General features: G+C 34.2%; 1 protein-coding gene across 1 annotated transcript in view; it reads left to right on the top strand.

Moving 5' to 3' along the window:
- The first annotated feature begins 2,573 nt into the window (after positions 1-2,573).
- Positions 2,574-25,462, top strand: part of COL3A1 (collagen type III alpha 1 chain) — a 38,752-nt gene continuing 15,863 nt past the window's right edge. Inside the window, exons 1-24 of the mRNA XM_030850014.2 lie at positions 2,574-2,753; positions 12,564-12,766; positions 13,012-13,062; positions 13,499-13,612; positions 14,903-14,980; positions 16,756-16,809; positions 17,272-17,325; positions 18,088-18,141; positions 18,799-18,852; positions 19,009-19,062; positions 19,980-20,033; positions 20,462-20,506; positions 20,646-20,699; positions 21,149-21,193; positions 21,769-21,822; positions 22,233-22,331; positions 22,877-22,921; positions 23,068-23,166; positions 23,368-23,421; positions 23,544-23,651; positions 23,840-23,893; positions 24,500-24,598; positions 24,935-24,988; positions 25,147-25,245. Of these exons, the coding sequence (XP_030705874.1) occupies positions 2,675-2,753; positions 12,564-12,766; positions 13,012-13,062; positions 13,499-13,612; positions 14,903-14,980; positions 16,756-16,809; positions 17,272-17,325; positions 18,088-18,141; positions 18,799-18,852; positions 19,009-19,062; positions 19,980-20,033; positions 20,462-20,506; positions 20,646-20,699; positions 21,149-21,193; positions 21,769-21,822; positions 22,233-22,331; positions 22,877-22,921; positions 23,068-23,166; positions 23,368-23,421; positions 23,544-23,651; positions 23,840-23,893; positions 24,500-24,598; positions 24,935-24,988; positions 25,147-25,245 (1,758 nt within the window). The 5' untranslated portion in view covers positions 2,574-2,674. The remainder of the gene's footprint in view (positions 2,754-12,563; positions 12,767-13,011; positions 13,063-13,498; positions 13,613-14,902; positions 14,981-16,755; positions 16,810-17,271; positions 17,326-18,087; positions 18,142-18,798; positions 18,853-19,008; positions 19,063-19,979; positions 20,034-20,461; positions 20,507-20,645; positions 20,700-21,148; positions 21,194-21,768; positions 21,823-22,232; positions 22,332-22,876; positions 22,922-23,067; positions 23,167-23,367; positions 23,422-23,543; positions 23,652-23,839; positions 23,894-24,499; positions 24,599-24,934; positions 24,989-25,146; positions 25,246-25,462) is intronic.

The following is a 25,462-nucleotide window of genomic DNA, read 5'->3' as shown; positions in this document are numbered from 1 at the left end:
TGCATCTCTCCCAAGCTCCATTTTCCACTGAACTGGAAAAGATTTGAATTTTTGTTTGATAATCTGCCACACCCTTGCTTTCCCTCATCTTTTCAGTTACCCTCTTCGTTAAAGGAGAACCAGATTAATCAGTGCTTTAGTTGGTGCAGGTGTTTAGATTTGTGTTAAAACTCTAAATGTGATCCAGACAGCAAAATGACATGTCTCTGTGAACTGGTTAATACCAGGGAAGTCAGGGATGTATAGAAATCAATGTGTGTCTAGATTACTACAAGGACATCAGCCCTTGGACTGCATAATAGAATTCAACACTGTCTGTATTTTGTCCAGTTGTGATACCAGCTGAGATCCACATCCATCTAGACACCTTATTAGAAAACATTTTGACATGAAGAGGAAAATAAGATCTGGGACATAGAATACAAAGGATCCTGGTGCAGGACCTCCAGATATGCTTGCGGTAGTGAAGAATGCCAAATCAGAAAATCTGGAGTATGATATTTATCTCTGGATCTCTCATGGATACCTTAAAACACAACAATTATTTTTTATGCAAAGTATCAGCTAACTTTTTAAAAATGAGTACATCAATCATGAATTTTTCTCATGAATATAAAACTTTTATTTGAATAGATAACCAAATTAAGAATTTTAGGACAAACCAAAAATACAATAGAAATTGTATATGTAATGCCTGAAATAAAGCATAAAAAGCATTATTTAAAACTAATGTATCTAATTTTCCACATTGGAAACCAATTCTAATGAAGAAATTTAATAAATTTCAACTTTTATTGATCATGTACATAAGATAAGATAATGAATACAGATATATAAATTATTTTATGCAAGTGTCAGAGACACCAGGAGAAAAATGAATCATGTTTCTGAATTGGTTTGAACACAAGGGGATTTTTTTTTAATATAAAGTGAAGATGATTGAAAGACAGAAAAATGTATATAACAGTCTTTTCCCCCAACAACTCCACTATGATCCAATAGCAAAGCTTATTTTCATGACTGTTCAATTGTTACTTTTTTTCCCTCAAATAGTGTATCTCTGGTCTAAAATCAGAAGATGTACAAGAGATTGGTCCAACTAGTTTTCTTTTCCTGTCACCAGATGATGTCATCTACACTTGGACATCTTTGTGCTTTTAGTAGCTGGGCCTGTAGGGAGGCAAGTGTACAACTGTCCTCTCTTATAGAATAGATGTACACCTACAATTATACAAATAACATGTAAATTGAGTAAAAAATTATGTAACATGAATTGGGAGAAAGAGAAAGAAGAAGATGAAAACAGTTGTAACGGAGGAAAGTCTTGAACTGGGTATTAGAGAAGTGACTTCCATGAATTGGTGTGAGATGGGGAGAATTTTACGTGCGCATACATGCATGGAGATGGGCATGGCTAAGTTGACATGGAAAAAGTAAAATAAATGCATGTGACCTTGATTAGAATTGAATAGCTCATGTAGAATAGAGAGATGAATGAAGGAACTATGGACTGATGATTAGGGTATAAAGAAATACAGTGATTAATAGAAATAACTTGGTACTGTGGACAAGCACATTTTTCTTGCAAAAATTTATCAAAGACCTATAAATAGTATTTGCCCCTCTTTAAAATATGACCCAGAAATTACTCCCCATATCCAGAAATACATTGAAAATCTATGTTAACGTGGCCTGGAAATTATACATACAAAAGTCTAAACTGAGAAATATTTATACTAATATTTATACCAATCTAGATAAAATGAGAACTTTTGGTACTCTTTTGATATTTCATGTGATAAGCTCTTTCTCTTTCTGTTTCTTACAAAGTCAAGACATGAAGGGCTAAATTTTTCTCTAGAAAAATCCGTTTCAGCTTTTACAAGCAGTACAAAATTTGCACTCTCACAAGGAATTACTCTTTGGCTGGCTAAAGAAATTTGTGACAAATAGAAACAGCTATAGATTAGTAGCTAACTTTTAAGGTGCCATTCAAACATATCTTAGATACTTAGTCTTTTGACATTTGCCTGAAACTGAATTTCCAGGACCCAGAGTGGGTGGACAAACAGAGGCTTTTCTTCCAGTTAATCTTTTACAGTTCCCTATTTAAATTGAGTTAGGGTGGATTCTGGCAAAATCCCAATATAAAAGTCTTCTAGGAAGATCAGGTTGGCAAATTAGTCATGCCCAAGAAAAGGGCATCAAGAAATTTCTCAAAATGATGCAGTTGTTAATAAGGGGAGATAAAAAAATACCCACATCTAAGTCTTTTATTAAAACTCAAGGCAGAGCTTTTTGATATACATTCTTAAGTTGTGCAAAGACACGTATGACTAAAATATGAAACAAACTTATACACACACATATAGACACAAGCTCCAGATGTGCAATTTCTCCTAAGTTGTGTGTTGTGTCTTCCATAAGGGAAAAAGACATATTAATCATTTCTTTTACTGCTCAGGGGATGGGTGCTGCTCTCATATTTCAGAAAGGGGCTGGAGAGCGAGGGAAGCCAAACTTTTTCCTATTTAAGGCCAAAGCACAGGAATCTCAGTGGCTGAGTTTTATGACGGGCCCGGTGCTGAAGGGCAGGGAACAACTGATGGTGCTACTCTGAGCTGCTTTGCTTTTCTCCTTTTTGCACAAAGAGTCTCATGTCCGATATTTAGACATGATGAGCTTTGTGCAAAAGGGGATCTGGTTACTTTTCGCCCTGCTTCATCCCACTGTTATTCTGGCACAACAGGAAGGTGAGTAGGTACCGATTTCAAGAAACTTTATGGGGTTTTTGCCTTTACTTCTCTTTACAAATCAGTATAAAGGGGAAACCAGTCTCCTAAAAGCTAATTTCCTCTGTCAGCTCCCAGCTGTGAAACATAGAACCGACCAGGGTGGTGCTTTTTACATTTGCTTAAAGAGAATACTGTCCGTTTTGTATTTAAAAGTTCTCTGGTTGTTGAAGATAAAGATGTTCTTGTACTAACTTGTTTTCACGTTAATGGTACTGGAAACTTTTTTAAATGGCTTTACAAAGTTCCCCTCCTGGATTGTTAACATCGTGGAACGCTTCCCTAAGCAGTCTGGAAGTTATTGGTCTCTTGTTATACCTTTATGCTCTCCTTTGTATGCTGGATTCTTTGTCAGCATAGAGCATTAAGCATTGTTTACCCAGTAAGATAATGCATCTGAAAAATAGCATGCATTAAGGATAGTCTAAAGGAAAACACTACACATTATTAGAACCACTGAAATATATTTCTGTAAAATGGCAACAAGGTAATATCTGCAACGTTCTTTAAAGGTTCAAACTGTAAAAAAGTTTCATTGTTCCTGTTGGTATTCAGTTTCAAGCACTTACATGGTTGATTAATACGTATCTTCTAATAATTTATTGTTAAGGGCCTAGTGTTTTCTGCATGTTCTACATTTTAACTGCATTTACATTGACAAAGAGAATATTTATGAAAATATTTTCAACAGGAATGTTTGACTTTTCTGCCAACAAGGTAAAGATATTAGTACTCTTTGACTTCAAAAAGTTGATTTGTTCTATGTTCTAATAAGTGCAAATGATGGTTCTCATGTTCTAATTTCCTCAAAACCATGTTTGGTTCATTATCTTACTGTGTGAAAATATTTATTTTAATTCATATGTTTCTCAGAGTCATTAAAATACCAGACATATTGGAATTAAACCTTTCATAGAAATAAGTCTTTAAATGCTAAGTTTGAAGATACTAGAAGAAATCATTACACATTCATTTCTATGTGCACATAATACAAAAATGCTTACATTTAAACCTATAGTTTTTGCAAACATAGTGTCTGAAAACAGTTTTTCATTTTTAATGTCAGATATCTTTAGTGTCCTATAGGTTGTATATGGAAGTAGGGGGGAAACACCCAATGATATTTCTTCAGTTATATTCAGACCATGGCCACAAACGAAAAGAAACATCCAGATTCCTTGTTCCCTTAATTTCCTCTCCTCCTTTTTCCTCTCCTCCCTTCCTTTCTCCACCTTCTTATCTCTCCACCCCTTTTGACTCCTTTAGACCTCTTCCCCCTTGTCATTCCTTCACTCATCACCCCACCCCCTTCCTAGGCAAGACCATCTCTCCTCCTCCTTCCCCACTTCCTCTATCACCCCCGCCCTCATCCCCTAGTGCCCACCGTGTGGCTTCATCTCTTTTCTTTCTTCCCTCCTCTTGTCTCCTCCCCCTTTCTTTCCCTTGAATTCTCAATCCTCTTTCTTCTGTTCCTCTCCTCTTCTCCTCCCCATTCTATTCTCCCAGAAGATGCCACAACCCCTAGTCCTTCCTTGGCTAAAATACCAAATGACTTCTACCACACCTCCACCTCAATCAAGACTTTTACCTTTTTAAAACTCCTTAAATTCTGCTAATTTCTGGGAAAAAAATCACAAAGTTCTCATTTGTTGGAAAGACTGCAAACATTTAATGTTTAGTTCAAAAGAGTGACAAAATATTTGTGGTTGCCTCGTGGTTACAATCTTTTATAATCATTATGACTATTTTTCTTCTCAATCCCACTTCAGAGGGGAAAAAAGTGTTTGATACCTACAGGATCTTTATATCACATAAGTTCTTTTTATTTTCCCTTTTCCCTTTAGCTGCAGAACATAATAAAAAACTATGAAATTTTGCTGATCCATTTGTATGCTTTTATGCTCAAAAGAAGTTGTAAAGGATTTTGTTCAGTTTGCTGCTTTTGTTTCTCATGAAAAAAGATGTTTAAGTTTTTTTTGAAATAGTAACATCTTATGTTCCCTGGAGGTTTTACAAAACAAGGCCAAAAATTGCTGGTAGATTAGTTTTGGGGAGGTTACAGGAGGTGGTTGAATATACAGCACATTGAGAATAGTCATATATAGTTCTGGGATATGGGTTTCTTATAAATGCCCTGAGAATCCCAGAAGCAGAACAGCTCCAATAAGCACTAACTTCTAGTCTACTCACACGAATATTCTAGAGCATAAAACATGTCCTCACAAAGAATTTTGGTCTTTTTACAAATCTGTGAAAGTTCTATCTAATTCATGTATTTTCTTCTACCAATGGAGAAATATGTTCTATTTTATATTTCCTGTAGTTTATAAACATGCCAGATTTTAAGCACAAAGACTTGCCACCTGACAGACAGTTACCATTTGCATAACCAATGCCAACATAAATGTTACACAGCTGGATTCCGTACTTTATAATGAGATTTTTAAAATATCACGTGTGTGAATTTTAAATATTAAACACTACTTTCCTAAGAAAATAGGTATATTACTGATAAAATATTGTCAAACACACATACTCAAACACAAACACATGGTAGCAATATTCAAAGACTTTTAGGAAATGGGCTTGAATGTTATGACCATTTTCAAAATTCCATATATAACTATTCCACATATAATATATAACTATTTTTGTGAATATTTGTCAAGTTTCTGATTTTTTAGACTATTTGACATATTTTAGTTACTGTTTATTAAATAGATAAAAGGATAAAAAATTATTACTAAGTAATATTGCTTCATTAGGGCAGGGAGATAAACTTTATTTTAATTAAAAGTGTTCTAATGTTTGAGCTTATATTTAGTTACTCGGCTAATTACACTGTGATAAAGAACTGTGGGCATTTAATTGTTTTAGAATTAAAGTCCACTGCAAATGGACTCAGAGAAATCAGTTCCTTATCACAGGTTATGAGAGTCTATTTTCTTTTACATTAATTTCCATTATGCTTTAAGAGGGGATTTGTTACTGATCAAGCACACTTTGAATTGCTAAATCTACTTTTTAAATAGGAGGCTCATCTAAAATTTAAGCAGAAATTATCTTCAGCTCTGTAAAAATATAAATTCCAAGAAAATAAAATATTGGTACAAAATTTTGTGTTTTTCATTAATGATACCTTGCATTTCCTCCCCACCTCTAGAGTATTCAACATCAGATGATCTAAAGGCCTCTAAGAAAATAGATATTCTGATTAAATTCCGAAATTAAACATCTCTGTATTGTAAGAGAAAAGAACAAAGCCACTGGAACAATTCTGGAAAAGGAAGACTGTGGTTATGTGCTTCTAACTAATTCAGATTCTTGGGTTGATGTCTTATCTACAGGCTCATTATAAAAAATCAAGAACCACTGGATATGAGTTTTCTAGGAGTAGAGTTGAGACTAAAAGCCCTCACAAAAGTCTCTGTTCCACACCTACAGAGTTGCATACCAGAACTTGAGTAGTCACTCAGGGAGAAGAGTGCCATCTACTGAAACCCCATGGTTTCCATTGTGGATGACTGGTGCAGCGTTCCAAAGATTATGTAGCTCAGTTCTTTCATTCTGTAACATCAGATGATCTCACCACCTTGAAGTGATTAAAGTGGATTGCTTAAGAGTTAAAGTTTTAAAGATGAAAGATGTTATTGCCTTTGCTGGACATGAAGAACATTTGTAAAGTTTCCAGGTCTACAATAACTTTCTGGAAACGTCTCAGTGAGCTGTTTCTCGTAAAACAATTTTTCTTGGAAAAAAGTGTAGTGCTGTTGTTTTCTACATTCAAAAGAAAAAATAAAATAAAATAGAAAAGAGAGGGGTGGTATGATGTAAAAACATCTAGAGTTTTCAAAAGGGAAACTTGGCCTGTTTCATGTCAAGATGACAACGGAAAAAATAAGATAGCAATTCTTACACAAACCATTTGTTAACTGCAGTTTGGGGAGTTACATTAAACACTAGAATTTCTGTCTGTGCCTAATGAAAACACAGCAGAAATGGATTCCTTTCAGATTAACTAATAAAACCGTTGTATTTTCCATGACTGAGGTCAAGAACTGCCGTTTAAAATGTAATCTTAGTGAACAAAATGAAAAGTTCAAAGAAGAGGGCAAAAATTAAAGTGTCCCAAAGATGTAAACATTGAACATAAAGGATTCAGAACCTATTAAAAATTAAATTTGCTTTGAAAAGTCACATTAAGAAATTACTGCTTCAGTAAAATGGCATTTATTTTTCCAAAACTTTGTTTTCTGTAGTATTTGGTGTGGAGGATAGCAAACAGGGACTGTGTTTCTCAAGTTAATTAAAATCAGAGAAACACTCTGGAGCTGCCTGGTATGTTCATAAATGTCCAGGTTCAGAAGGGAAGCTTTTAATGTAGTTAGAAGTTCATTAATATGAATCATTTAGTAACTATATTTTCTGAAAATCAATCCTAGACATCCTAAATATGTTGTTTTGCACTGGATACATAAGCCTTATCTGTTTATTGTTGTTGCCGCTGATAGGATCCTGCTTCTCTGTATCTAGTAAAATGTATGCTGAGTTCCCAGTCCCAGTTAATCCTGTTGGTGGTCTGGATGTCATTAGGGTGGTCTTGGAGATTAAAGTCTTTTTCATAAGGTCAGGAGAAAATAAACAACAGAATTCAACTCCAGATAGTATCTTCTTGTTTTGAGGCCAGATTGAAAAGATATTCTGCAGAAAAATGTTATTCCTTAAAAAAAACAAGAAATAAACCCATCTTTTTAGATTCTGATTTTAAGCATGCAGTATTTAGAAACCATAATGGGACAGAGCTTTGAAGTTAACTTCTTTAATCCCACCCTGCCCTTGAAACTGCAGAAAGGGAATCGAATGTAGTAGTTAAGAGTATGGAATTTAGAGACAGCTTTCCTAGGTTCAAATATTAGCTTTACCTCTTACCATATAAAACCTTGGGAAAATCACTTCATGTCTCTGTAGCTCAGATTTCCCACCTGTAAAATGAGGATTATGACAACACCCACCTCAAAGGGCCTGTGGAAAGATTAAGTAAAATAGATATATGAAGCGCTCAGAACAGGGCTTGCAACATAAGAGATACAGATACAAACTCTGCCTAGTATTAGTTTTACTAACACTGGAAAATAAAATTACTGTAAGGAAGAAATTAAAGTACTTAATGATTTAGTGATAAGGAAGGTAAGAATAACATTTTGGTTATTAGACATAAAACTTAAAGATGTTTGCCAACTGTAATTATACAAGTAGAATATATTTTCCTCAGTAATCCTATAATTGATCACTAATCAGATTATATTATAATGTAATTGCTGATTGTTAGGTATATGATACTTTTAATTCTAATTCTCTAATATTTTTTATTTTTCACAGGGCAAAATATTAACCACCTTAAAGGAAATTTCTAATTGGAGACATAAAAATCATATAACTATAAAGAATAAAACAAGGAAACATCTAGAAATGATGATTCATAAAATTTCTTGGTTTTGGGTTTTTGTGGGTTTTTTTGTAGGGGGCAAGAATAAGAAGAATCTACCTTGTCCATGCAAAACATTTTAAAATTGAAATTATCTATCTACTTAGGTCTACAGATATTTCCTTCAATCCTTTTTGTTAATTCATCTAACATACTTTAACATACTCTGATTAATAATAAGCAGCCAAAACATATTTATTAAAATGTGTGTTCTTCAAACATAAGTATCATTTAAAAGCCAAACATATTTCAGTTGGAAGCTATATGAACTCCTTTTGCTCACACTTACAAAATGTTCAACTTTCTACAGTAAACAGGAAAATAATGTTACGATAATTTGCATACCACATCTGTTATTTTTAGATTTTCAGATTAAAGAAAACCTACTCTCTGAAGAGGATTCAATAAGAAGAGAAGAGAAAAAAAATTAAACTTATCACTCAAGCTAAATTAACAATTTGATTGGATGCTTTAAGGCATATTATTTTTACTCCAAAAATGTAATTAAGACAAACATAACTTGCATTATTTTTTAGTCACTACAGTAAAATTCCATCAAATTAGCATAAATTAACATTTGAAGAATGGAAACCAAAACAACAAAAAGGAAAGTTTTTAAGAACATCTGAAAATATTAACTTATGTTACTTGGTTTTATTTTTCTCTAAAGTTCCAAAGCAGAGAGCTAGGAAATAAAAGAGTCAAAGAGTGGATTATGTCATACACTAGCTTCATTTTGTTTTATAACTTAGATGATGATTTAGTCTAATGCATTGTTTGAGTGACCACAGAGAAATTTATTTCAGGACAGTTCTTTGTACTAAGGAACAGAAACACTAAGTGACATGAGAGGTGGGGTTTAAAATTAATTACACATTGGAACAGGGAGACTTAGTTTAAGCAATAACAATAAAGGAAGTAATTGGGAGATCTATTACTTGTCCAGCAGTAAAAATGAGATTATTTACTTTTTCTTTAACATATTTACAAAAGTACGTATCTTATTTTTTTCATCAAAGCTGCTCTGAATTTAGATATCTAAGAAAATAAGGGAATAATATGAGATGACTACTGTTTCTGAATTCCATTTTCTATTTTATTTCTAAATGCTGCAAGTGGCTAACTAGAGCATTTTATTCCTCTTGAAAACAAAACATTTTTTTCCTTGACTCTGCCATGATTTTCTCATATATAACTAGGCTATAGTCCTAAAACTGAGGACCGTGAGACATCTGTGTAATAGGTTTAGCTTCTGAGAGAACATATTGCCAACCATATTTTGTCATGCACAAAACACAAAGTTAGAGGCAACTACATAAAATTCTCCATTCTTTCAACAAGGGTGACTGAGGTAGAACTGCAGAGAAAAGTCTGACTTTCAGCTACAAGTTTCTACAGGAACTGACTTTTCAGGAGAGCCAGATTTCTTTCAAATGAATGTGAGATAAGTTACAGCAATAAACAAAAGTGCATTAATTCTTACTTTTCAAGCATTCCACCTTTCTTCTTTTATTTAGAACAACATCACCTTAAAAAAAAAGAGAAGTACACCAAATTAACTCAACCTTTATATTGAGACCTCTATGTTTTAAAAAGCATAACACACATGGCTTCTAATAAAATTTGGAAAGAAAAGGCTAAATAATTTTCATTTATGTAACACTGAGTTTAACCCCAATTCTAAAAAAGGCATTTACAACTTTAATGTCAATATTATGCTATTTGTTTAAAAGTTTGCAGAGCGAATGTAAGATACCGTATCTCTAGGTTGTGATAGTACCTTCAATGAGACACAAATACAGGAGGATGAATACACAAGGGAAAATGTTTTATGTTAATTTTAAAGCAGAATAAGAACATACGAAGACAAGATATTTAAAATACAACATGCTTGACCCTAGTTTTAACTGTTATCTTCATTTGTCTTTAATATGCCATCAGTATCCAACAGCTAATTTTTATAAAACAGGTCCTATGTTAAATATAGAAAGATATTCTTGACCCAAAGACAAAGAGCTAAAAAAAGTATTCGTATAAACTGATCGTATCTTTTTCTTTTTTTTCTCAGCTTTATTGAAATATAAATGACAAATGAAATTGTATATATTTAAGGTGTACAACATGATGAGTTGATATATATACACATTGTGAAATGATTACCACAATCAAATTAATTAATACATCCACATAGTTACGTGTGTGTGTGTGTGTGTGTGTGTGTGTGTGTGTGTGTGGTGAAAACACTTAAAATCTACTCTCAGCAAATTTCAAACATATATTGGCCTATGGTCAATATTCTTTATACTAGTGATATCTTCAAGGAAGCTGAGAAGCCTGATATCCACATTATTAATGAGAAAAAATCTTGAGCTAAAACTAATCTGTTGGGACACTTCATATAATGTTAATTTAGAGAATTTTTAAAAAAATAATTCACCTTAAGAAAAGGGAGCCAGTGTAAAGTTTGACGAGTGTATGTCATACAATTTTATTAAACAACCTTCCATCTCATCAAAATTTTCATGCCTTTTCTGAAAACCAGTGAACTTAGTTCCTAAATATGTCATTTCTGCTTAGAGAACAAACTTAATGCCTAGATCCTTTAAATTACTACTGTTCATAATAATATGAAAAAGATTGCACTTCTCTTAAGCATATCTTTCAAAACACCATTTAAATAGGCCTACTTCATTCACATGAGGTAAGCATTTTGGCATTCAGCTTTTATGCTCACAAAGTATAAAGGAATGCTCCTTTAAAAGCTTAGACAATATTTCTTTCCAATGTTCTCATCTGTTTCAAACATGGAGGAGGAACTATAATAACTTTTTAAAATAAGCAGATTCTTTCTTGCCTATTTAAAATTGCAGTGAAACAATCATACTTTCTTTTATTAGCTGTAAACACATTGGGTAATTGTAACAAGAAAAGACTTTTAAACTTCTTGAATCCATCAGGGGTGTGGCACAAGATGATTAAAGTTGTATCTGCACACATAGATGGAAATGAGGAGAGGAGGTATGCTGTAGAGTCCCTAGATTCTAAAATTCTCCTTTTTCTGTGAAAATTTTTTACTGAATCAGCCAAACCTCTATACTCAAAATATTTAGCATTACTTCAGGTATGGAGAGGATATAAAAACAGGAACTTGAAGAGGTGATCTTCATGGCTTTATGTAGTATCCAGGTGGAAAAATATCAGGACTCTCTCAAAGGCCTCTTGGCCACAAGGCACCAAAAATTGTTCTTAAATGACTTGCCTTCTCCCAAGCAAGCCTCTTTCAACAGACAAAAGTTCAGGCTCTGAGAAAATAAAATTTCACTGTTTCACAAAACTATAAATACTGAACAAGTACGTGATTTGTTGTTGGCAAAAATTTTTGCAGATGTTTAGAAACTTGTAATTTATTTTCTCAGTTACTGGCAAGCTATCAAAGTAATCCTCAAGAGCTAAAGTTGTATTCAAGCACAGTCCACAGCTAATGCTTTAAGAATTGAGACCTGGTTTTATTTTGGCAACCCCTAAGCTGATTCATTGTTAATAGCTGCTGAAATTTCAGTATCGTACATAAAATTAGGAAACAAGTCTAAAATTTTCGTTGAAGCAAATTTTTGACCATTTTAAGCCACACATACACATGATCATGATTCATATTTTTCCTTATTATTCCTTGCCAATTTTTGTTTTAAAAACTTTTTTTTTTTTAGTGATTTGGAAACCTCTTTACATCCATATGAGGTATACAGTATATTATATTATATCATATTATGTTGACCTACTAATGCCCAACAGAGCTAGCAGTGATATTCAATACATACAATAAGACTTGTTAAGATTTTCCCAGGAATCTGGAAGAGTTTTATGTTGCCAAGAGTAATTCAGTTTTCCCCTGAATTTCTCAACTAGGTTAATAAAATCCAGAAAGTCTTCAGAGTTAGTGACAAAATCATCTTTATAGTTTAATGCTCCCATCTATAGTTGAAGCAAAGAATAGAAATTAGATAGCAAAACTTGTTTTCAATTGCACAATTAATAAGTAAATGTTTAAGCGATTGTCAGATTTCCACTGGTATTAAGTTCTCACTACAAGCAAAAGTAAAATACCTACCGGCCCTAAGGAAAATTTACCTTGGTATGCCAATTTGTTGTTAATAAACAGATTTGGTATTTAACGCAGTCTCTTACTACTTAGCAAATTATGGAGGAAGACCATGATATTCTTCATAATTTAATTTTTGGATTTTTTTGAATGTGCAAAATATTACATCATCTCTCTTATTTTTCAGTTGTTGAAGGAGGATGCTCCCATCTTGGTCAGTCCTATGCGGATAGAGATGTCTGGAAACCAGAACCATGCCAAATATGCGTCTGTGACTCAGGATCTGTTCTCTGTGACGACATAATATGTGATGATCAAGAATTAGACTGTCCCAACCCCGAGATCCCATTTGGAGAATGTTGTGCAGTTTGCCCACAGCCTCCAACAGCTGTGAGTTTAAAGAAAATCTGTACATACTCAAGATTCATATTTAAACACATGAATAGTTCCTATGTCGTAGGAGCCTGAAAGGAAGTGAAAGTAATGTCCAGCAAATAATCACATGGGTATTACCAGTAAAAACCTGTTAAAAACCAGGGATTGGATGCAATTTAGGATAAGAAATTGGGACACACTTCATGGGAAAATTGTTCCTATCTATGTCTTGTTTAATCTATATCTTTTCCATTTATTAGCCCACTCGCCCTCCTACTGGTCAAGGACCTCAAGGCCCCAAAGGAGATCCAGTAAGTAAACATTCTACAGTGAAAGGAAATTAGTTCCTTGATGAGTTTGCTTTCTTTTTTTCCCTTCTAATAACCTTTCCATATTTGAACTTTCATCATATATACATTTCCTTTAGTACCACATATTTAAATAATGACACATGATAACTCAAACTGAGAATCCATAATTGTGCATGTAAAGACTCAGATTTCCCCAACTTTGTATAATGTCTTCATCCTTATTATTGGTTTGAAAAATAACATATAGGTCAATATACAAAGGAATAAATTACACTGAAATTATACACATGATTTGGGTACAAATGTATAGATTCCTGAGAAAACGTATCCCTTATGTTGATTTCTTATAAAGCATAGAAGCTACAATTTAATAATGATTCTAAATCACTAGGACTTTTCAGTGTTTTGTTTATTTTTATCTCTGATTTTTTTTTAGGGTCCTCCTGGTATTCCTGGGAGAAATGGTGATCCTGGTATTCCAGGACTGCCAGGTTCCCCTGGTTCTCCCGGCCCTCCTGGAATCTGTGAATCGTGCCCAACTGGTAGCCAGGTAATAAATTCCAGGACTAAAAGAGTGTCCTATTTAAAACTACCTGGTTCATTTTCTTTTCTTTAGTCTATATGACATCTCACTTCTGTGGATTTCTTATATCTATTCTCTGATTTTATGTATTTAACAAATTCCCATCTAGTGCTTATATATGCTAGGCACTCTTCTAAGTGCTTTATAAATATTCACTTTTCCTCATAATTCTAATGCTATTGCTACTATATCTTTGCAAAATTTCCCAGCTTCTAAGCAGGCATATAATATATGCATTAGGCTTGAAAAATGAACCATCAACTCCCCAAAGAATTAACCTAGAGAACTTAGGAATTGCTGTAACTATTCCCCTTATAATCCTGATGGTAAAGCCTCTGAAAGTCTGGACAAAAGCAGTTGAAGAGCTATGAGCACTCCTTAATGACTTCAAGTCCAGAGGATTATTCAAGTCTATGCAACTACTCTTGCCAAGCCTTCAGAGCATATCCTGCTCCTCTTGAAAAGCATGGCAACTCCCTAACTCTGCATGTAAAGCAGATAACTAAACAAATAAATAAGACAACATTTCTACTGCATGAAATTAGGAGAAATCAGAAAACATATATACAAATCACTGTGGGTTGAAAAAAAAGATTTTCAAAAATCAATTTGATAGGAAGCAAAAGATATAGTCTAACTTATTCTTATCTTGGTACCAAACAGAATCCATTGCTAGGCCTAGAATTCAAAATAAAATAATCTCCAAAACAATCCAATAAACACATGAACCTTTCTATTAAATCTCGTGCTTGTTTTCTATGGGGATGTTTACTTTTTGGCGAATCTGTTAGGTACATTAACTAAAAACTGGAGATATCAATTTTACTTGTATCATTAACTTTTGAGAAAGTAATTTGACATCTTCATTTTTTTCTGCTCAAAGTAAGAAAGTCAGATTATACGATCTCAAGGCTCTTTCAGCCTTCGTCTACGATCTTATGTTTCTAAGGCTGTAGATATCACTTAGAAATATTTTTAGTAAGAGCATGTAGAAAAAAATTATTTAGAAACAAATTGCATACAGTCAGTTGAAAGATTTGTGCATTGCCTAGGCAAGTATTTCTGTAAGACAGCTAATATCTAAAGTTACAGAGATAGAATTAGCAAGATAATTAAATAATACATACCACACCCTCTGGCATGCAGAAAACTTTCTATCAGTGAACAGATGTTGCATGCATTTCTTCTAAATGTTTCTGAAAAGAATTATGATCTATATATCAACATGATCTTATCTACCTCGTCTCTTTGCTACAGAACTATTCTCCCCAGTATGAGGCATATGATGTCAAGTCTGGAGTACCAGGAGGAATCACAGGCTATCCCGGGCCACCTGTATGTACAAGTGTTTGTCAGTATTTAGAGAATAATTTAGCCTTCCACTCTGTTAAATCTTGAATGGTTGTTCTTCTAGTAATACAGTGTTATGACAGAATTGTACAAAATAGCTTATTCTTTGTTAAGGCGGGAAAGAAAATGGTAGATTTATCATGATCCTTCTTTCCTAACTCATTTTTTTCTTCACTGCCTCTTATTTCATGCTTGTTTTGCCGCTCCTTCCTTCTTTACAAAACCACCTATTCCAGGGGCACACCTGCCTTCATACTTAGGTCTCACACTCATATATTTCCTAATTTTAACCAAATTTTGTTATTTTTCACTTCCACTTTTCCTTTTCTTCACCTGAGAAAACCTTCTTTCAATGTCTGCTCACTATCCAAATGCTACTTTCTAGATGACAATCCACTTGATGGCAATCCAATATTACAATTCATCTCACCTCAAATCCTGAAATACATATATTTCCAGAATTTATCGAGTATTGAAGTTCATCTATTGTAAATGATATCAATTCACATTGTATGCAAAAGGTTCCCTTCAAGGTAAATGACTTGAAGTTTTGATAGAAGAAAAGAGCAAAAAAGCATTGAAACCTAGGCACGTGTGCTTGACACATGGTGTCCCATGTAAATGACCCTTATTGAAGAATAGCCGTTAGGAGGAGCAGTACTATGGAAGGTTATCATTTTACTGCCAGAAACAGGTATGTATGTGTAAATGAGACATGAAGCTGGATTCCCAGGGATTATGGAAGATTGCTGCCCAGATCATTGGACCCCATAGTTGTGACTTCTAAAACTAGAGAGGACAAAATTTCAGCTATTAGATCTAAATGATCAGTTAAAGAAAGACCCTTAATTTGTAAAAAGTAAATTGTAAGAAGAGAATTTTATTCATCTTTAAAGTTTTAGAGCCTGTGAATTTTTTGTGTATATTTTAAAACCAGAAGGACAATTGTATTAACTATGTAAATGTAAACATCTGTTGTTACTCAGCTACGTTCACATTATGAATCCTATTTTTCAATCAGATATACTGTTTTTACTAAAAAGAAAAACCAAAAAAACTAAAAAATCCACTACTTATTAAGATTCCAGAAAAAAAGTTACAAGATAAAATTTAAGAAGAAACTCTAGTTTTATAAATTTATTATCAGTATTTATAAATAGTGTGCTACAAAACTGAAGATTTTCTAGTTTAACCTGTATTTCTGAACAATGATAAATCATTTACAATTTATTGTTGTCCCACGTACGATGAATCTTACACACGCAACTAAATCTTCATATCAACACAACTCAGTGATATAGTTAAGAACTTTTGGGTTGATTTACATCATTATTTTTAGAAACTGGGGTTTATACTATGCAGATCAATATTTTTCCACATTGAGTTGAGCTGCCAGGCAAAAATATGCTTCTTCACCAGTTCAAGTATCACCCTAATGTTGCAGAGATTCTCAAAGCATTTTGTATAGATTTTTCCAGATTTTGAAAGCACCTTTTGGGGAACTCAGGTCAACATTTTATAACACCAGTAATTTTTATTGACTCTGAGAGAATTTCATCTAGAGTGAAGTTTTTGTGATGAGATTTTCATTTAAAATTAATAAAATTAATTAATCCATGAATAGTTATCACATAATGAGGTATGCTGTTCTCATTTTTAAAGATGTCAGTATCATTCAAAACAGAGACATCTCTGATGCCTGGATAAAGTATATTTCAGATGCATTTATTTTGTACTTATCTTGCAAATTTTTGTTCCAGGGTCCGCCCGGCCCACCTGGTCCCCCTGGTACATCTGGTCATCCTGGTTCCCCTGTAAGTATAGCCATTAATGGTGATTTCTTCTTCATGCATATTATATGAATCAAGTTAATACAGATCTTGCTGTAATTTTGCCATTCCAGCAAGCATAATCCCAATTAAGTAGGGAAGTAGCAACCAAGAAACTATCATTCCTTCAAAGATGTTGGAATTTCACATTTAGTTCCTTTTAACTATTAGCAATTAAAACCTTGGTAAAATTAAAACACATATTTAATTTGCATGTCATATGGCTTCAAGTCTGAAACAATTCAGTTTCAGTGGAATTAAGTGTGTAGAATGGAATAAATTAACTCTATTTTGATCTGAAAAATTGTAGTTTCAATATTTATAAACTAGAATAAAATTCGCTGACTACATTCACAAATTCTGATTTCATACTGTCTTCACGATGTAAATGAATCATATGAAGATTAAGTTAGTTTAAAAATATTTATGTATTATTCTATCCACTAGGGTGCTCCAGGATACCAAGGTCCCCCTGGTGAACCTGGGCAAGCTGGTCCTGCAGTAAGTAACAATTATATCTATATTTAATAAATTAACAGTTCTAGATAGAAACCACCTTCATTTTCTAAAACATAACCGTCGAATGCTACAAAATATAGATCAAATTTATTTAAAATAAAAAATTGTACTTTTATGATCGTTGAACTGGTTTCAAAGATCTTTTGGACTCAATGGTTTCGATATCTTAAGAGACACTTACTATTTTAATCTAGGAATTTCCTGGCTAATTAGCCACCACCACAGTCCACTTCTTAGTGAGAATACAAATCATCTTTGTCTTAAACATAGATTAATTATCCCGTAGCCACTCAGTTCACCTGCATGTCTACTCTTCTGAAATATAATTTTAAAATTAATTTAGTAGAAATAAGCATAGTCTAACAAAGTCCACCAAGAAAACATGCTGTGTAAATAAGGTGAAGTTAGTTTAATATTTCAAAGTATTTGAAAATACCTATACATTTAAAATTTCAATATCTCAAAAAATGTAGAAGTGCATTTGGGTTTATAAATACACACATGTGATATAAAATACTGATACATGGTACTTTTAATTTTCATAAAAAATAAGTTTAATAAACAGTAACAACTGGATTCAATATAGGTATATTATTAACTTGGTGTGTCATTTTCATGATGAGAAACATAGATAGTATTTTTTAAAAGGAGTTTTTTTCTAGAAATACACATAGTTAGAATAATAAATTTGATTGTAACAGAAAAATCTACAGATATATTTGTTTTTTATTTCCTTTTTTTCAGGGTCCTCCAGGATCTCCTGGTGCTATAGGTCCATTAGGTCCTGCCGGAAAGGATGTAAGTTTTTAAGAATTGAATGGGGATACAGCAAAATTCAAGTTGGAATATTCTAAATAGTATATCCCATGTTCTAGAATCTCAAAGAGAAAAACCTTACTCAAAACATTGTTGATATCTTAATAACTTTTTAGCTCATATTAATCTCTGAAAATCTACATAGTATTTGCATGGCTACATATACCAGTTTCTGAATTCCAAGCCAACAAAACCCCCAAATGTGCTTCTTGACTCTGTCAGGAAGAGTCATCCAGTGAATACAACACTTAACTAGAGAAGACGCTGCTTCTCTCTGTCTCTTGTAATAAAGAAATTTGTATCTGTTCTTTATGAACTTGAAAACTTAAAAACACAATTAATATTATGTCAGTCTTTCTTTCCCATTTAATTTCCAATGGCAAATTCTTCCCACTGGATTGAGAGGTGGTCATAATACTTGTTTGGAGTGATGCCTGCATTTTTTATAAGTTTATATCAAGGTGGGAGAAGCTCTCCCCATTCCTTTTACTAGGAAAGCTGTTCTCACAACCATATGTTTAGTCCAACCATTTTCATGAGTCCTTGGTGAGAAAAATGCAAAATAATCAGTTCACTAATTGGTTACAATGAGTTTTCTCTTACACAAGCTCCCATATATTCTTTTATTTCTCCACCTAGGGGGAATCAGGAAGACCCGGACGGCCTGGAGAGCGAGGACTGCCTGGCCCTCCAGTAAGTTTTCAGCATGCAATGAATTAGTTGGAGTAAGCACAATGATCTTAGGTTGAAAATTATTATATAATTAAATTAAACTTAAAAAGGATAATACTACTGGATTGTGAGTCTATTTGAAAGTTCATTAGTATCTTTTTTATTCCTTATTTTTAGGGTATTAAAGGTCCAGCTGGCATGCCTGGATTCCCTGGTATGAAAGGACATAGAGTAAGTACAGTTTCTAAATTGACTCTAAGTTGTTGCATTTGGCTATGTTTACTTACCTAATTTTATTACCAATTTACTTACCAATTTTATTGGACAATTGAGTGTGTGCCAAAAATGATTGATTCTGACTAGTTGTTTTGATTTTCTAAGTCTATCAACTTTATTTGTTGATCAAATCAATTAGTTATTTTAGATAAAGTAATAAAGCTGATTTTAAGTGTATGGAAAATATTTGCAAAACAGTAAGTTTCGGGGCTTCCCTGGTGGCGCAGTGGTTGAGAGTCCGCCTGCCGATGCAGGAGACACGGGTTCGTGCCCCAGTCCGGGAAGATCCCACATGCCGCGGAGCGGCTGCGCCCGTGAGCCATGGCCACTGAGCCTGCGCGTCCGGGGCCTGTGCTCCGCAACGGGAGAGGCCACAACAGTGAGAGGCCAGCGTACAGCAAAAATAAAAAAAAATAAAAAAAAATAAAAAAAATAAAACAGTAAGTTTCGTACTGCCACTGTCAGAAAAGATGAAAATATACTATTGAGAACTGTTCTTGACTTAGTCAATATGATTTACAAATCGAATCAAATGACTTATTCTATGCAAAACATTAGATAGAGTAAACCAGCTGAGCCAAAAATGGATCACATAGACATAAAAATCTATGAAACTGATACTTGCCTAATGCTAAATTTAAAGCAAATTCCTAATTGGACTAAATTGTACTTTCTAATTATTTCATGTTTTTAACTGTAAAATCAATGTCCAAGGTCTTCAATGCACTTAAAAGAGTTTTAAATTATTCATGTCAATGTTGAAAATAGTGCTATGTGGTAAAGCTAGCTATAAAAAATTTAATGTAAAGTTCTTAACTGTTCTGAATTGTTAACAGATCTTAATATTTTTACTACTTTTATCTATTTCAAAGGGCTTTGATGGACGAAATGGAGAAAAAGGTGATCAAGGTGCTCCTGGATTAAAGGTAAATCACAACAAAATCATATTTTCATAAATAAATTTATTTAAATTTTATAGCTATATTTAAGATTTATATTTTAGGGTTTGCCTTTTTCTAAAACATACCTGAGTTTTGCATTTTAAGAGCTAAATAACAGTGACTAATTGAGATGTTCTCTTAAAACTTCCATGAAAGCTGATAACTTGAACTGTCTAGATTAGAAATGACTGAGCGCCCCTGAGTAACACGTTGATTACTTCTGTTTAGTCTTCAAGTTTTTAAAATGCAAAAACTGAGATTTATAGCATATAAGATTGCTAACAAAAATTTGGTATTGTTAAAATGTAATCTTTTTCTTGGTTCCATGTGTTTTTTATAATATGCTGTGTTGAAAAAGTTATAAATTTCTCCTCCTGTTATACAAAATGGTGACACATTTTATATGTTTCTAGGGTGAAAATGGCCTTCCAGGTGAAAATGGATCTCCTGGAGCAATGGTAATTATGTTTCTTATCATACAATTTTCAGTTTTACTACTAACTTCCACCTAACGCAAAACTTGCCTCGCTCACTCTGCAACCATTCTCACACATATCTAGTATAAAATAAGACCACACTTCTAATTTTATTCTGTAGGGTCCAAGAGGACCTGCTGGTGAGAGAGGACGACCAGGACTTCCTGGAGCTGCAGTGAGTATTCTTACTGACATTACACAATTACAATCCGAGTCACCGAGAAGTGTCTCAGTCAGTTTTCAGGCTGTGACAATCTGCAAGAAGTTTTCTATAAAATTGCATTTAAAATCACCTCCATAAGGATTTTAGCCATAACGATATGCAAACAAATAAGTGTTTTATAGTTATTATCTGTTGAGGATTTTTTTAACGTGTTAACTTGGCATATTTATGCATTAATTTGCCTTCAGTTCTGTAAAACACAGAATCCAATCTTCCTACATCAGACCATTGCTGTGCCTATCAGAATTTCAACAATTTCCCTCTAAAGGTATATAATTATCAAGCAGATTTTAATACACTTGAGGAAAAGTCTGACTCAATTGAGTCAGACTTTTAGTTAAAATATTACTTGTGACCAGCCTTTCAGAAAGAAGATATTTGAGACCAACTTCTCTTTTTAGGGGGCTCGAGGTAATGATGGAGCTCGAGGAAGTGATGGACAGCCAGTAAGTAACTTTTCACCTAACCCTGATGGGCTTAGTGTAATGAGAGATTATGGAATTTTGGAGTAGTGGAATAACATGGATTGTAGACCTAAAACTCAACGTTGTTCATAAATATCTGATTCAAACTGACACTAATTCCATAAACAAAATCTAGAAACAATCTAGAAATGGTAAGCCCATAAACAAAATTCTGATACTCCTTATTATACTTGACCAGTTACTAACATCTGTATGGTGCTTATAATGTTAGTTAAGGGCCAATATTGGGTATGACAATTAAAAGAGTCCTGCAAAATAGATAATAATGCTATCTGTATTTTATAAATGAGAGCTCAAGGCTAAGTGACCTGCACAAAGTCACCAGAATTCATGGCATAAGTTGTTGGGCATGGGGGATCCAAATTTTCTTTTTATTTTACCACACTATTTCTCCACATAATGTTCATCACTGACGATAAATACTGTTTTTATCTAATTTTCCTTTGTATTTTGTATGTACCCACTTATTATTTACCAGTAGTGTTAGTTTTCTTTTACTTGATTAAGAGCTCTTGAAATGCTATTTATTTTTTTAGGGTCCCCCTGGTCCCCCTGGAACTGCAGGATTCCCTGGTTCCCCTGGTGCTAAGGTAAACATGTATTTCTGTAGAAGAATGTAAAATATATCTTTGAGACAACAGAAAATCATTGGGCTGCGTCTTGAAAGTGATTTTTTTTAACAGTCAAGTGGATTTCTTTGAGCTATATAGATCTTTAAAGCCCTGTTCTTGATTCCAAAAGGGGTTTTATCCCTGGCCTTTTGCTATTCTGATCTCTTCTGTTGTCTTTTCTTTTTTCCCAGTCTCTTTCTGCAAACAGAGATAACACAGTCACACACATAGTTACCATTTTTCTCTGCCTATATGATTAATGAAACTTTGCTTTAATTATCATACTGCTTCAGCTTTTGGGAGATGGGTTTAAACAGGACTGCCTAGCAAACTGGCCAAGAGATTAGAAGTGGCAAGGGAGACTGACTACTTAGGGTTTTATCCCTTAGGGTGAAGTTGGACCTGCGGGATCTCCTGGTTCTAGTGGCTCCCCTGGACAAAGAGGAGAACCTGGACCTCAGGGACATGCTGGTGCTCCAGGTCCTCCTGTAAGTATCAAATATGGCTGATTAAGGGAGAGCATTGCTACACTTTATTTCATGAAAGCATATGTTCTAATGTTGCTATCAATTAAAATTACTTTTTTGCAAAGAAATGTTGCTTAGTGCTCTGCAATAACTCTACTATTGATTTGACTAGTACCGAAATTAGTTTTGCGGTCTGCACTTTTCTAGAATTTATGAATTTTATGGTTATATGACACAGAATAAGTAGAGGATGGACAGTTATCTGATACTTTGAAGACTGTGCCCCAAACTAATCACCAATCAGAAAAATTTGGAAAAGAAACAAGACAAAAAAACCTCTTCTCTATGTACTTATTTAATAATTTAGACCAAGCGCATATTATCTTTAATTTATTCAGATAATGATCATTTTTTGCGACATTTTATGTGTTGTGCTGTAGTTGGAAGAATCACCTAATCTCTATAAAGCACAACACCCATCAAAAAATTTATTTTAGTTATATAAGCAACTTCAAAAATATATGTACTATTTGCATTCTTATTAATATGCTCCTTTCCCCCTCTAGGGCCCTCCAGGGAGTAATGGTAGTCCTGGTGGTAAAGGTGAAATGGTAAGATGCCCCCACCACTCACCCACATTCAGCCACACACATATTATTGGCTTCCTCTGCATTTTGCAGGACAATACATTTAAGTTAGCTATTTAGAAAAGAAAGTTCAAGTTTGCCTAATGTTAATGTTCTTGGATTGTTTCTAGGGTCCTGCTGGCATTCCTGGGGCCCCTGGACTGATAGGAGCCCGCGGTCCTCCAGGACCCTCTGGTACAAATGGTGCTCCTGGGCAGCGAGGTGCTGCAGTAAGTTGTCTATTTTTCCTTTATTGTCTGAAAGGTGTGGCTTATTTCTCACAGTAAAAAAAGAAATAGCAGGTTCTTTGTTCTTGTTCCATTGAATTTATATTGATTTCACTCTGGTTTTATAATTGAATCAGGTGTGACTGGTGATTATTTTGTTAGTCTATTTTCCACACTTTTAAACCAAGATTATGTCCAATTTAGGGTGAACCCGGTAAGAATGGAGCCAAAGGAGAGCCAGGACCACGTGGGGAACGCGTAAGTATCGCCCTAACAGATTTGATTATTTCTTAGAAATGTATACCATAATCAGGAAATAAACAGGTAAAAAATTAGCAATGAAATTCAGTCATTATTTCTTTATTGACCTCCTTTCACAGGGGGAGGCTGGTTCTCCAGGTATTCCAGGACTTAAGGGTGAGGATGGCAAAGACGGTTCTCCTGGAGAACCTGGTGCGAACGGACTTCCCGGAGCTGCAGGAGAAAGGGTACGTTTCCCACGGGCATCGAAAAGGAAAACAATCATAGAACTTCACCTTCACTGTGAGGCAACCGTGTTTGTTCTTAATTTGAGTAGTAGTCAATCCCAAATATTGTTCTGAAGCATTTCATAATATGAGAATTATGAAAAAGTTTTGACACTTTGGACTTAAATATTTGCCTTTCACTATTTCAGGGTATGCCTGGATTCCGAGGACCTGCTGGACCAAATGGCCTTCCAGGAGAAAAGGTAGATAACTTTAGTTTTCTATGTTCAGAAATGTTGGTGCTACACATAGGTATATTCTTCTATATAGTTTCCCATTAATTAACACCTATCTGAATGAAATATATTGGAGTTAAAAAAATAATAATTCCCAATGTAAAACAATGATTGCATTCCCTGCTGAGCCATTCTCTTAACTTTGTAACTAACGTTATTTAACCTCTATGAGAATTCTTTAATTTATCTGTCAATTGGGAACTATTTATCTCAGTATCATTGCAAGAATAAGTTAGACTAAAATGCCTGAAAGTTCTTTGGAAACTCTGAAGTGCAGTGCAAATCTGATTTCATAACATCAAAGATATTTGATTTTATATGCACCAAACTATACTGCTAAGCCCACTAAATATTGCTTTCTTCAGCATGTGATGTTCATCGAAGTTGCCTTAAAATATTTCCAGTATGACAACCCAAGCTAATAGGTAATGGTGATTTACGCTGAGCATGCCAGTAACACCCCAACTCTCTTTAAGGGACCAAAAGAAGTTCTCTAGTTGCAACCTAAGTACTGTCAACGTCTAGGTCAATGAAGGCTCTTTTACATACATGTTGATTTATTTCATCATGTAGGGTTCCCCCGGGGAGCGTGGTGGTCCAGGCCCTGCAGGGTCCAGAGGAGCTCCTGGAGAACCTGGCCGAGACGGCCTCCCTGGAGGTCCAGGATTGAGGGTAAAGAGGAACATTGTTTGCTTGACACTGTCATTTACTAAGAGGAAAAGCAAATGAAGAACGTTCACAAATAACTTAAATCAGACTATACATTTTGTAGGCTCAAAACAAAACAAAACAAAATTCTCTGAAGAAAACTTAAGCTAGTATAGATTGAAGAACAGAAAATAGAATGCTTGATGAAGATATTTACAGACAGAAAAACATGTGTGCAAATATGAAGCTCATATGTCCACATATGTCAGTGGAAAGCTCAAAATTTTACAGATAGGTGCTTTTAGTTTTTTTTTAATTATCATCTTAAAATCAGCTGACTGACTGAATTCTTCAATTTAGGGTATGCCTGGTAGTCCTGGAGGACCAGGAAGCGATGGGAAACCAGGGCCTCCCGTAAGTACATTTTTAGCATCTCATTTTATAAGTCCAGAGAATAATGAAACACACAATTTGGACTAGGCTTGATGTGTATTGTATAGCCTTGGTATGTACATTGTATATTTTGATCAGATTTTTATGAAACCTCTATTAATATAATTTTTTCTCATTAGGGAAGTCAAGGAGAAACTGGTCGACCAGGTCCTCCAGGCTCACCTGGTTCCCGAGGTCAGCCTGGTGTCATGGGTTTCCCTGGTCCTAAAGGAAATGATGTGAGTTCCTTCCTTCATTTCTTCAATAAATATTTGACAAAAGGTCTTTTACTTTCTATATGGGAGTGCAGATAGCCAAAAATTGATCTCCACTTCAAAGCACAGAAGAGTATATGAAAATCAAAATACCATGTGAGAAGGGAGCTAAAGTATTTTTTCTGGAGTTCTGGGCAAAGAGTGGAACATTTATGGAAACCTAGTTCTCGAAAGTAGTTTT

This window comes from Globicephala melas, chromosome 7 (genome assembly GCF_963455315.2).
Source record: "Globicephala melas chromosome 7, mGloMel1.2, whole genome shotgun sequence".
Lineage (NCBI taxonomy): Eukaryota > Metazoa > Chordata > Mammalia > Artiodactyla > Delphinidae > Globicephala > Globicephala melas.
The sequence above is the reverse complement of the archived record's forward strand: the minus strand, read 5'-3'. Positions and strand labels throughout refer to the sequence as shown.